This window comes from Pseudonaja textilis, chromosome 16 (assembly GCF_049901715.1).
Source record: "Pseudonaja textilis isolate UNSWEBS1 chromosome 16, rPseTex1.2, whole genome shotgun sequence".
Taxonomy (NCBI): Eukaryota; Metazoa; Chordata; class Lepidosauria; order Squamata; family Elapidae; genus Pseudonaja; species Pseudonaja textilis.
Window position 1 is genome coordinate 6,970,241 of NC_142005.1, and position 12,259 is coordinate 6,982,499.

The 12,259-nt window shown below is 46.6% G+C and overlaps 1 protein-coding gene across 4 annotated transcripts in view; it reads right to left on the bottom strand.

The window, feature by feature from the left end:
* Positions 1 to 1,389: 1,389 nt before the first annotated feature.
* The window catches only part of EML3 (EMAP like 3), a 31,939-nt gene continuing 21,069 nt past the window's right edge, over positions 1,390 to 12,259 (bottom strand). For all 4 annotated transcript variants that reach the window (XM_087913789.1, XM_087913788.1, XM_087913787.1 and 1 more), the window contains exons 13-24: positions 11,994 to 12,128; positions 10,802 to 10,940; positions 10,217 to 10,368; positions 9,731 to 9,856; positions 8,546 to 8,677; positions 8,060 to 8,127; positions 7,710 to 7,798; positions 6,068 to 6,165; positions 5,508 to 5,595; positions 3,899 to 3,997; positions 3,616 to 3,746; positions 1,390 to 3,158 (exon numbers count right to left, since the gene is read on the bottom strand). In XM_087913789.1, coding sequence (XP_087769915.1) covers positions 2,967 to 3,158; positions 3,616 to 3,746; positions 3,899 to 3,997; positions 5,508 to 5,595; positions 6,068 to 6,165; positions 7,710 to 7,798; positions 8,060 to 8,127; positions 8,546 to 8,677; positions 9,731 to 9,856; positions 10,217 to 10,368; positions 10,802 to 10,940; positions 11,994 to 12,128 — 1,449 coding nt within the window. In that variant the 3' untranslated portion in view covers positions 1,390 to 2,966. The remainder of the gene's footprint in view (positions 3,159 to 3,615; positions 3,747 to 3,898; positions 3,998 to 5,507; positions 5,596 to 6,067; positions 6,166 to 7,709; positions 7,799 to 8,059; positions 8,128 to 8,545; positions 8,678 to 9,730; positions 9,857 to 10,216; positions 10,369 to 10,801; positions 10,941 to 11,993; positions 12,129 to 12,259) is intronic.

Below are 12,259 nucleotides of genomic sequence, written 5' to 3' on the forward strand. Positions count from 1 at the left end.
TCGGCCTTTTTTTCCCGGAATGGGAGGTTAACTCTTTCCTACCCGCACGACTTCCCTTTCGTAAAAGGGAACAAGCCCGGCCAGAAATTCTTCTCTGTTTGTAGAGGTGTCACAACTGTCAAGTTGGAAAGTGTGCAGTCAACGCATGGATGAACACGTACACACATGCAATAAGTAGGAGGATATCCTGCCAATTCAAGAGCGGTGTTTCTAAACATTAGGGATTTTAAGAGGGGTGGACTTCAACTCCCAGAAATCCCTACGCTTCATGCCTTCAATTCTGGGAGTTGACGTCTACCAGTCTTAAAACATGCTGGCTGGGGGATTCTGGGAGTTGAAGTCCACCCACTTTAAATCATGCTAGCTGGGGGATTCTGGGAGTTGAAGTCTAACTGTCTTAAAACATGATGGCTGGGGAATGCTGGGAGTTGAAGTCCACCCATCTTAAAACATGCTAGCTGGGGGATTCTGGGAGTTGAAGTCCACCCATCTTAAAACATGATGGCTGGGGGATTCTGGGAGTTGAAGTCTACCCATATTAAAGCATGATGGCTGGGGGATTCTGGGAGTTGAAGTCTAACCGTCTTAAAGCATGATGGCTAGGGAATGCTGGGAGTTGAAGTCCACCCATCTTAAAACCTGCTGGCTCGGGGATTCTGGGAGTTGAAGTCCACCTGTCTTAAAGCATGATGGCTAGGGAATGCTGGGAGTTGAAGTCCACCCATCTTAAAGCCTGCTGGCTGGGGGATTCTGGGAGTTGAAGTCTAACCGTCTTAAAGCATGACGACTGGAGAATGCTGGGAGTTGAAGTCCACCCATCTAAAAACATGATGGCTGGGGGATTCTGGGATTTGAAGTCCACCCGTCTTAAAACATGATGGCTGGGGAATTCTGGGATTTGAAGTCTACCCATCTTAAAACATGACACAGTGATACATGGCATAGTGACAGAAGGAAATCCTACAACTGTTTGGTGTGAGTAAATGGTTTGATGGATGGGAAATTCTGGAATTTGAAGTCCACCTTGATTAAGCATGCTGGCTAGGGGATTCTGGGAGTGGAAGTCCACCCATCTTAAAGTTGCTATGGTTGAAAAACGCTGATGTAAACAAAAAAAGGAACTTGGAATAGGGACTACATTTCCCAGGATCCCTCAGTCATGCCCATAGTGACCCGCTTTACGACCGCCACGACTTAACCATCGTAAATTGAGGACTACCTGTATATGTACAACATAGTTCAATGTTTTCCAATGGGAAGTAAATTTTGGCAGGAAATCTCCACGTAACTCAAAACCGGTCACACTAAACCAGGGTTAGATTTGGTGATCTTTGCCTTGCCAAACCCCAAAGATCCAGCAGGAAAAAAAAAGAGAAAGGCTTATCACGATTTGAGATGCAAACATTTATTATTCCCCTCTCCAAATATCTAAACTGTCCTTTTTGTGTGCCTATTTACACGTTGGATCCAGCCAGGTCCAGAATGATAAGGAAAAACAGAATCGAGAGTTGTTGGTTTTTTATGGAGTACTTCCTAACTTTTTCCTTCTAAAACTCCAAACTGTTTTCGGAGTTCAACGAACATTTTCATTTTGTGCACTTTTATGAAGGTCAGAATGGAAAATCCTACTTCACGGGTGTGAGTGCTTAGAATTCAGGGGTCTTCAACCTTAGCAACTTTAAGCCTGGAGTACTTCAACTCCCAGAATTCCCTAGCTGGCTGGGGAATTCTGGGAATTGAAGTCCTCTAGCAAAGCTGGCTGGGAAATTCTGGGAATTGAAGTCCTCCAGCAAAGCTGGCTGGGAAATTCTGGGAAGTGAAGTCCTCCAGGCTTAAGGTTGCCAAGGTTGGAGACCCCTGGCTTAGATATTTAATTTTATTTATTTCTTAATTTTCGGTGAGGTCCACGCTACCATCACTGCCTCCTCATAGGAGATTCATCCTGAATTTAGTAAGCAAAGGGATCCCAAACGGTCCTTTTTCCCCCCCAAAAAAAACATTTTGCATGGATGGCTTGACGTGAGTTTAACCGCCGTGGCAAAAAGCCCATGAAATCGGGCGCATCTCGCTGAACGATGGGCGGGGGGGAGCCAGATCCGCTTAATGACTGGGTGACTCACTGAATGATGGCAGTGATTTGCTTAACACCCGTGGCCAAAAAAAAAAAGTTGTTTAAGAAAATGGTTGTCAACGAGCGTCTTGCTTAGCATCGGAAATTCTCAGCCCAGATTGGGTCATAAGTCAAGGACTGCCTGAACAGGGATAAATCAGCGATCCAATTCCCCCTCTTTTCTCAGGCTTTGAAAATCCAGAACTTTTGAGGTCTGTACAGAGCGAAAGCCGAGCAAAACCCGGAGGCAAATATCTGACAAGCAATTAATCCTCGTAACTCTACACAGAGAACTCTACAATGGATACAGGACACAAGGAGAGAAAGGTATGTCCTCTCATGGCCTCATATACAGAGAGACAGCTTCTTAAAGTGGTAAAACCCTGTGGGACCCATCCTCAGTTTTAAAGCGGCAATAACCATGCTGATTCATCCTCATCGCATCAGCCTTACAACAGCCGGTCAGCTATTAAATCTGAATACCTTAACAATCTGGCTCTTTTACCTTCCTGCTGTCTCTCTCAGCAGCCTCTCCATCCTCCCAACCCACCAGGTGACGCTTTTTCGACGCATCACATTTCACGCACCACGTTTTATTTTGCACGGCGGGTTGTTCGGCCTGGTCTGCTTTGCTGCTGCCCCTACACCTTGGGTTAATAAGCAAACGACGGCACGGTTAGCAAACGAAAATCCTCCAACGAAGGCGGAAGGCGGAAAGGAGGCCAAAAAACTGGTCCAAAAAAAAAAATATGGGATCCTCCGATCAACGTTGGAGATCTCTCCGAGCATTTCCCCCACCCACGCGAGGATTCGGTCGCCATCCTGAAAGATGTTCCCGGTCCGGATTTCGGCAACTTCAGGTGCTGGACCCAGCTTCGTATGAGGAAACGGAGGAGAGGGAACGGCTGGCCGGAGGGCTGCCCCCCAGCACCCGCCATTGGAAGATGCTCGTGTCCTTGCCCCCCATGGAAATGAGGTGGCCATCGTCGTGGGTGAAGCGGACATTGGTGACGTGGCTGCCGTGGCCGATGTAGACGTGGCTTGGAGCCTGTGGAAGAACGAGGATGTTGGGGTGGAGAGAAGAAACACTTAGAAACAACTAGACACACAAGGAGGTTTTTTCGGTATTACATCCCTGTGCTAAACAACTAATTCCCACAACACGGTCAACTTATTTACTAAAACTGTATTACTATTATTCCCCTACTACTAGATTATACTAACACTAGGATAGAGGGGGAGTAAAACTCCTTAGCATCAGAGTGTGTTAATAATAATAATTTAGGAAATACTCTAAATGCTCTGAGGGTCATTTGGAAAAATCCTTTCTTAGTGAGCCCCTAGAAGCCAAGAGGAACCTACGTGCCAAATTTCAAGTTTGTAGGCTTTACGGTTCTGGAGATTTTGTGATGATGCGTGAGTGGCATATTTTGCTTTTATATATAGAGAGAGAGATTCTCCTTCCCAGGAAGGGTGCCCTTCTTCCTTACTGCCCTCCCTCCTACCTTGGGCTTGGCGCACGGGTACTGGAAGAGGTGCACTTTGCAAAAATCGTCCGCCACGGCTACCACGCGTTCGTTGTGAGAACGGCAAAGGGAGTTGATATCCGTGCCGTCCGAGCCATCCGGCCAAACCCCTGGGAGGTTGGGAGGTTAAGAGAAGAAGAAAGAAGAAAAGAAAAAGGAGAATTTAATCTGATCGGTTCGATTGGTGATGCCTGCCCATTCCAGGGGATTCTGGGCCGCTGACAAAAACTCCAACCACCCTCCAAGCAATTAAAATAGTTACCAAAAACATGGAAACCCAGAACGCAGGTGTAGGAGGCCCATTCTCGGTCCCTGTTATCAAACCGGTTCCGTAGGAGCTTACAACCTTTAGCCACCTCCCCTGAAAACAAATCACTATTGTTATTTTATTATTTGTTAACTCATGAAATATTTCCTTTGGTCTTGTTAAGAGTTGAGAACAGAAAGGGAGAGGTTGAGCAGTGCGGCCACTTGGAAATGGAAAGTGCATTCCGTAAATAGTTTTTCAAAGATAGCAACAAGGTGACTGAAGTTTCTGCTGCAGCGAATATCTAACGGGAGAGCGTGATGGATGACTCTGAGCTATGGAGGTGTCCCATTGGAGAATATGAATTACGATACACCCAGGGGGTGGGGGTGGGGAAAGCCAGGGTCAAGGGTGACAATGAATGATGTGTCTCAGAGTCTGCTACACCCAGGCAGTGCCAGCATGGTTCCTCCCAATAAATCCTTTGGAAGTTTTGGAAGTTTGGCTTGAGACTCATGATTTAATTGGGGCAACTGCGACTAATCCTGACAGCTAGCCGACTCTGAGACGCATAATTTATTGTCACCCTTGACCCTGATAATGGCCCTGACAACAACAACAACATCATCTTCATCATCATGTTTCTATCACACCTTCATTTTTTTTTTTACAACTAACCTACCTAACGCACTTTCCTTCTTCTATTTTTCCCCACAACAACAATCCTGTGTGGTGGGCTGGATGAGCAGGAGGGTCTGATCCAAGGTCACCCAGCCGACTTTCATGCCTAAGGCAGAACTAGAATTCCCAGTAGTCTCCTGGCGATTGGCCCCAAAACACCTAGCTGACTTTTGCAGCTACTGTAAAAGTGGGACTAGAACTCCCAGTAGTCTCCTGGTGATTGGCCCCAAAACACCTAGCTGACTTTTGCAGCTACTGTAAAAGTGGGACTAGAACTCCCAGTCTCCTGGTGATTGGCCCCAAAACACCTAGCTGACTTTTGCAGCTACTGTAAAAGTGGGACTAGAACTCCCAGTCTCCTGGTGATTGCGCCCAAAGTTACCCAATTGGCTTTCATGCCCAAGGCATGTCCAGAACTCACTGACTTCTAGTGATTGGCCCAAAGTCAGTCAGCCAGCTTTCATGCCTAAAATGGGACTAGAACTCCCAGTCTCCTAGTGATTGGCCCAAAGCCAGTCAGCCAGGTTTCATGCCTAAAATGGGACTAGAACTCCCAGTCTCCTAGTGATTGGCCCAAAGCCAGTCAGCCAGGTTTCATGCCTAAAATGGGACTAGAACTCCCAGTCTCCTGGTGATTGGCCCCAAAACACCTAGCTGACTTTTGCAGCTACTGTAAAAGTGGGACTAGAACTCCCAGTAGTCTCCTGGTGATTGGCCCCAAAACACCTAGCTGACTTTTGCAGCTACTGTAAAAGTGGGACTAGAACTCCCAGTCTCCTGGTGATTGCGCCCAAAGTCACCCAATTGGCTTTCATGCCTAAGGCGGAATTAGAACTCCTGGTTTCTACGTAGCATTGGTGCCTTCCCCACTAGGTCAAACTCTCTCTCTCTTGACGTTTGTGAGGGAAAAAGCCAGCAGCTGCATTATCAAAAGTAAACTTACAATACAAGATTTCATAATCCCCGGAATTGGACATGATGAATTTCCCATCTTTGGACCAATCCAGATGAGTGATGAAACTAGAATGTCCCTGAAGTGAGAGAAAACTTGTGACTTTATTGAAGAGATCGATTATCTGATACTTTCTGAGTGGCAAGAAAACGAAGGATAAGAAAAAAAAAAAAACCGAACTGGGCCAAAAGATCAAAATTTTCAAATTTTTATGGCGGTTTACTAAACTGTAATTCCCCTTTTGAGCTAAGATGGAATGAAAATTGCATTTTTCTCTTAAGTCTCCTCTTACAGTTTATTTTCTTTTATCTGGCGTTTTGAATTGGCTTTTTTGAACTGCTTTTTATACAAACCATTGTCAGGTTTTTTTTTATGCTTGTCAGTGGCCCAGAGCTATTTGATTAAGATGAGCGGCCATAATAATTAACAGAATAAATAAATAAACTCCCTGGAAGAAATTTCTTTCGGTATATTTGTTTCATTCTTCCATCACCGAAATTAACCATCCTCCCTGGCTTTTTTTTTCTATGTTCCTTGTCCTTCAAACTCACCGTGCAGCGGCCGAAACGAGTATATTTATGCTCTTTCTCTTCCACACTATATATATAGATGAAGTTGTCATGGGAACCGATGGCCAAAAACTCTCCATCTACCATAAAAAAAGAGAGGGGGGGGGGGGAAAAAACCAAATTTAAAGTAGGAAGGAAAAAGGAAGTCAGCTATCTCCATCAGCGAAGGAATTGTGATGGTTGGTTGCACAGTCAGCCAGATGTTTAGATTGGAGGGGGAATTTTCCTCCACTGATAAATGAATTTCCCATAAATCTCGGATGTGACCATCATTTAGGAGATCAGAAGTGACGAAAACAGGTAGCCAGCCAATTAATACGGAAGGGAGACCCTAAGATCTGATCTTGCTCCGTTTCTCTGCTTTTCCTTCACCAACCAAAGAAAAACCCACGTAAATCCAATTTTAGAAAATATTTGTAGCTCAGGGTTGAACGGCGGGTTACCGATGCTCTCAGAGGTTGGTTGGTTTTTTTTGCAGATGTTATGCTACCAAGCTATATAACATCATCAGTGCATGGGGGAGTGAAGTGTGCTGGCTGTTTATGTAAGCAGCTTGTCTCACCAGTTTTAGTTCAGAGGTAGTTTCTAACACCCAGATTAGCAGAAAACAACACCAGAGGAAGAATCAAAGAAGAAACAATAGAGGGAGGAGGGAGGGAGGGGGAGGAAAGGAAGGAAGGAAGGAAGGAAGGAAGGAAGGAAGGAAGGAAGGAAGGAAGGAAGGAAGGAAGGAAGGAGATCGAGAGGGAGGAAGATAGGGGAGAAAAAGAAGGAAGGAAGGAAGGAAGGAAGGAAGGAAGGAAGGAAGGAAGGAAGGAAGGAAGGAAGGAAGGAAGGAAGGAAGGAGATCGAGAGGGAGGAAGAAGATAGGGGAGAAAAGGAAGGAAGGAAGGAAGGAAGGAAGGAAGGAAGGAAGGAAGGAAGGAAGGAAGGAAGGAAGGAAGGAAGGAAGGAGATTGAGAGGGAGGAAGAAGATAGGGGAGAAAAGGAAGGAAGGAAGGAAGGAAGGAAGGAAGGAAGGAAGGAAGGAAGGAAGGAAGGAAGGAAGGAAGGAAGGAGACCGAGAGGGAGGAAGAGGATAGGGGAGAGAAGGAAGGAAGGAAGGAAGGAAGGAAGGAAGGAAGGAAGGAAGGAGACCGAGAGGGAGGAAGAGGATAGGGGAGAGAAGGAAGGTAGGTAGGTAGGAAGGAAGGAAGGAAGGAAGGAAGGAAGGAAGGAGACCGAGAGGGAGGAAGAAGATAGGGGAGAAAAGGAAGGAAGGAAGAAGAAAGGAAGGAAGGAAGGAAGGAAGGAAGGAAGGAAGGAAGGAAGGAAGGAAGGAAGGAAGGAAGGAGACCGAGAGGGAGGAAGAAGATAGGGGAGAAAAAGGAAGGAAGGAAGGAAGGAAGGAAGGAAGGAAGGAAGGAAGGAAGGAAGGAAGGAAGGAAGGAAGGAAGGAAGGAAGGACATCCCAAGACTGTCAGAGAAAGCTATTAGATTTAAATAACCAGACCACTTCACTCCCCCAGGCACTGCTGATGTCAAATAGCCTGGTAATGAAACGTCTGCAGTGGGACAACCAAGCTCAGAGAATACCAAGAACTCAACAGACATAAAAAGATCAAAAGTAAACAGAAAACCTCACCTGGGGAATAACGTACTACAGACAGCTGCTCATTTCCATCCGTGTAGCTGGACAACACCTGCCGCGTCTCCGTGTCCAACACCTGCCACCTGAGAGAGATTAAAAGGTGTAAGTTTGATCTTACCCAAGCATCTTTCTTTTCCCACCCGAGATTTTTAGCAGCTATGGAGAAAGTGAAATCCATTCCACCCCAGCTGGCACCCACCCACCCTGCAGGGTAGGACAGAGGAACTGAGTTTTTTTTCTGCTGTCTTTGGAAGAAGCCCTTCCCAAAACCAACAGGAAGGGTCACCCACCCGGCTGAGTCCCAGGGCAGATGGCCAGGGAGTGGGGGGAGGGGAGAGACTTACCGTCCAGTGCTGAGTCCCACGGTCACCACTTTCCCACTGGGGTGGAAATCAGCGCAGAGTCCTGTTTCCTGGGGAATAGAAAGGGAGGGAGGGAGAGAGAGAGACACACACAGAGACAGAGAGATGGAGAGAGAGGGAGAAGGAGAAAGAGAGAGAGAAAAAGAGAGAGAGGAGAGGGGGAGGGAGGGAGAGGGAGGGAGAAAGAGGGAGAATGAGTGGAAGGGAGGGAGGGAGAAAGAGAGAAAAGAGAAGGGAGGAGGGAGAGAGAGAGAGAGAAAGAGACAGAGAGAGAGGGAGAAGGAGGAAGAGACGGAGAGAGAAAGAGAGGAGAGGGGGGAGGGAAGGATGGCAATAGCCATCAGTGTGAGGATCAGCCGTAAGTCGCTGTTTCTCAGGGCCGCTGCAGCTGGGCGGCCGCTTAAACAAACAGCTGCAAGCCCAGTGGCTGCCCGTGGTGGTAATATTCCTTCCCGCCAGGTACGGTACCTCTAAGGTGAGGCTCCAAGCCATCATATGCTCGCTCCCATCCCACAGGCAGAGCTGCTTGTCATAGCCACAAGTCACGAAAAGATCCCGGGAGGGGTGAGTCCCCAGGCCCCAGAGTTCGTCCGTGTGGCCCTGCAAAGGAAGGGAACGGGGTTGGGGCCGAGAACGTTGGGCCAGTCTTAAAGAAAAGAAGGACGAGGGGGCGACCGGATAGCCGTCTTCCGGTATTTGAGGGGCTGCCCCAAAGAAGAGCGCTAGAACTTGCGGGTGCTTCATCACTGGAAGTTTTTAAGAAGAGACTTGTCTGAAATGGTGTAGGGTTTCCTGCTTGAGCAGAGGGGTTGGACTAGAAGACCTCTGAGGCCCCTTCCAGCCTATTCTATTCTATTCCTTATTCGATTCTATTCTATTCGTTCTTATTCTATTCTATTCTACTTTCCAATATCTATTCTATTCTGTTTTCTATTCTATTCTATATTCTATTCTATATTCTATTCTATTCTTTTTCCTATTCTACTCTATTTTCTATTCTATATTATATTCTCTTCTACTTTTTCTATTCTCTTCTATTTTTTATTTTCTATTCTATCCTATATTCTATTCTATTCTATATTCTCTTCTCTTCTACTTTTTCCTATTCTATTCTATTCTATTCTGTTCTGTTCTGTTCTGTTCTGTTCTATTCTATTCTATTCTAGTCCTTATTCTATTCTATTTTACATTCCAATATCTATTCTATTCTGTTTTCTATTCTATTCTGTTTTCTATTCTATTCTATTTCCTATTCTATTCTATTCTATTCTATTCTATTCTATTCTATTCTATTCTATTCTATTCTATTCTATTCCATTCCATTCCATTCCATTCTACTTTTTTCTATTCTATTCTATTTTTTATGTTCTATTCTATCCTATATTTTATTCTATTTATAGTTCTATTCTATTCTACTTTTTCCTATTCTATTCTATTTTTTATTTTATTCTCTATCCTATCCTATCCTATTCTCTACTCCTCTACTCTACTCTACTCTATATTTTATCTTCTATATTCTAGTCTGCTCCATTCTGTATTCCATTCTCTGTTCCGCTCCATTCCATTCCTTCATTCTTAATTCCCTTCTCGTCTAGAGTGGGAGGCTGGAGGAGGAGCTAGGAGGAGGGTTGACTTTGGGGCATCTCTGCTCACCTGGATGATGGGTTTGAAGCCCTCGGCCAAACTGCCGCGTAGCAGGGCGTTGCGTGTGGTCCCCACCAAAAGCTCCCCGCTCTCGCCTTCTGCGATAGTACGCACGGCACCGAATTGCTCCGGTATCTGAGCCAAAAGATTTTTTTTAAAAAAAATAATAATTCAAAACGAGAATACGATCAAACCTGCCTACCCCCACGGTCACTAAAGAAATGTTTTACGAGTCAAGGACTGCGTGAATTAGTTATTCATAACTTTGTTTCTTCTCTGGGCTGGACTGCCGCAAAGGGCTAACAAGCCCCTTCTGAGCCTCCACAAGGCTCTAGTCCTCATTAGCGAGGGAGAAAATGATGCCAGTATGTTTAAAAATAAAAATAAAAACTTTACAAAAAAAAAGAGTGAGGGAAAAAAATGCCAAGCAACGTGTCCTGAGCTGCCCCTCCTGAAGTCTGTTTCACACACACACACACACACACACACACTTACCTCCACCTCCTGCAGGACAGTGAGGAGGGGGCTCCATTGAACCAAACGCCGGTCCTTGCCGCCCCCACTCAGGACCGAACCATCACGGCACAGACAGAGGCAGAAGATGCTTCCTTCGTGAGCGTGGGTTTGCTTGCTGATCTGGTAGGTCTCTGCGAAAGGAAGAACCGGCCCACAATTGCAATTGCAATGTCCATCTTGTTCTGATGACGACCCAGGATTCTCCAACAGCACGAAGCCGACTCCTCGTCCCGATAAAACCCCTTTTGTTTAGTTTACAGTGATATTCCTCTCCAGTGAATTCCCTTCTTCTGGCACCTCTGTGCATAAGCACGCTGGGAACAGGCTCCAGCCGTTCTTCTTCCCCACTGATCTCCCATGCTGAAGGCAGCTGATAGCTGTCGGAAAGCGCTGGCCCCATCTCTGCCTCCGACGCAGAGCCCTCGTCAGAACCTTCCCCAGACTCCAGGACTGGGCCAGGTTCCTCCTCAACCTCCTCCCTGTCCGAATCTGCTGGCCGCTGGCGGGCCACAACACATCTTCCCTATCCTGATGGACGTCTCGGCCTTCCCCCCCCTTGCCTACCTTTCGCCCCCTTGCCCAAAGTGCGAATGTCGGCCGCCGCCCTGGCCCAGGTCAGGATGTTGCCTTCGGAATCTCCGGTGAGGACGTCCCCATTGGTATCAAACACGAAGCACTGGATAAACTTGGGTTTCTTGTATTTCTGGAAAGGGAAAACCGAGGGAAGAAGTTGGTAACACAAAAGACCAGGTTGGCCTCGTGATTTGAGGCGCCAGGCTAGAAACCAGGAGATGGTGAATTCTAGTCCCGCCTCAGGCAGGAAAGCTGACTAGGTGACTTGGGACCGATTGCATGGATTGCAAGATGATTGGATAACTTTTGACTGATCGCCAGGAGATGTTGAGTTCTACTACTGTCTTAGCCACGAAAGCTGGTTGGGGGACTTTGGGCCAATCACCAGGGACAGTGAATTCTAGTCCCGCCTTAGGCAGAAAAGCCGATTGTATGATTTTGGGCCAATCACCAGGAGACAGTGAGTTCTAGTACCACCTTAGCCATGAAAGCTGCCTGAGTGAATTTTGGGCCAGTCCCCAGGAGATGGTGAATTCTAGTCCCAGCTTAAGTGTGAAAGCTGGCTGGGTGATTTTGCACAATTCACCAGAAGATAGTGAATTCTAGTTCCACCTTGGGCATGAAAGCTGAGTGGATGACTTTGAGCCAATCACCAGGAGACCATGAGTTCTAGTCCCGCCTTAAGCACAAAATCAATCTTCCTTCCTTCCTTCCTTCCTTCCTTCCTTCCTTCCTTCCTTCCTTCCTTCCTTCCTTCCTTCCTTCTTCCTTCCTCTTCTTCCCTATCTTCTTCCTCCCTCTTGATCTCCTTCCTTCCTTCCTTCCTTCCTTCCTTCTTCCTTCCTTTTCTCCCCTATCTTCCTCCCTCTCGATCTCCTTCCTTCCTTCCTTCCTTCCTTCCTTCCTTCCTTCCTTCCTTCCTTCCTTCCTTTTCTCCCCTATCTTCTTCCTCCCTCTCAATCTCCTTCCTTCCTTCCTTCCTCTTCCTTCCTTCCTTCCTTCCTTCCTTCTTCCTTCCTTCCTTTTCTCCCCTATCTTCTTCCTCCCTCTCGATCTCCTTCCTTCCTTCCTTCCTCTTCCTTCCTTCCTTCCTTCCTTCTTCCTTCCTTCCTTTTCTCCCCTATCTTCTTCCTCCTCTCAATCTCCTTCCTTCCTTCCTTCCTTCCTTCCTAGATTCTTTTACCCCAAAGATCCCCTGTTTCTTGGTTAAGCTGCTTCCGGCCCAGGTCCAGAAATAGACGTGCGACTTTCCAGCGGTGATGATGTTGCTGCTGTCTTGGGGATTAAACTCCACCATCAGGACGGATTCATTGGTGCTCTGGATAGCAAAAAAAGGAAGAGCGGAAAAAGAAAAAAAACACCTCTCAGTCTAGGGGATCCATCAGGATTCGTTCACGCATGTGCAACGGGTGGATCCTGCAGGATCAAAACCTCCAATTCATGTGGGCA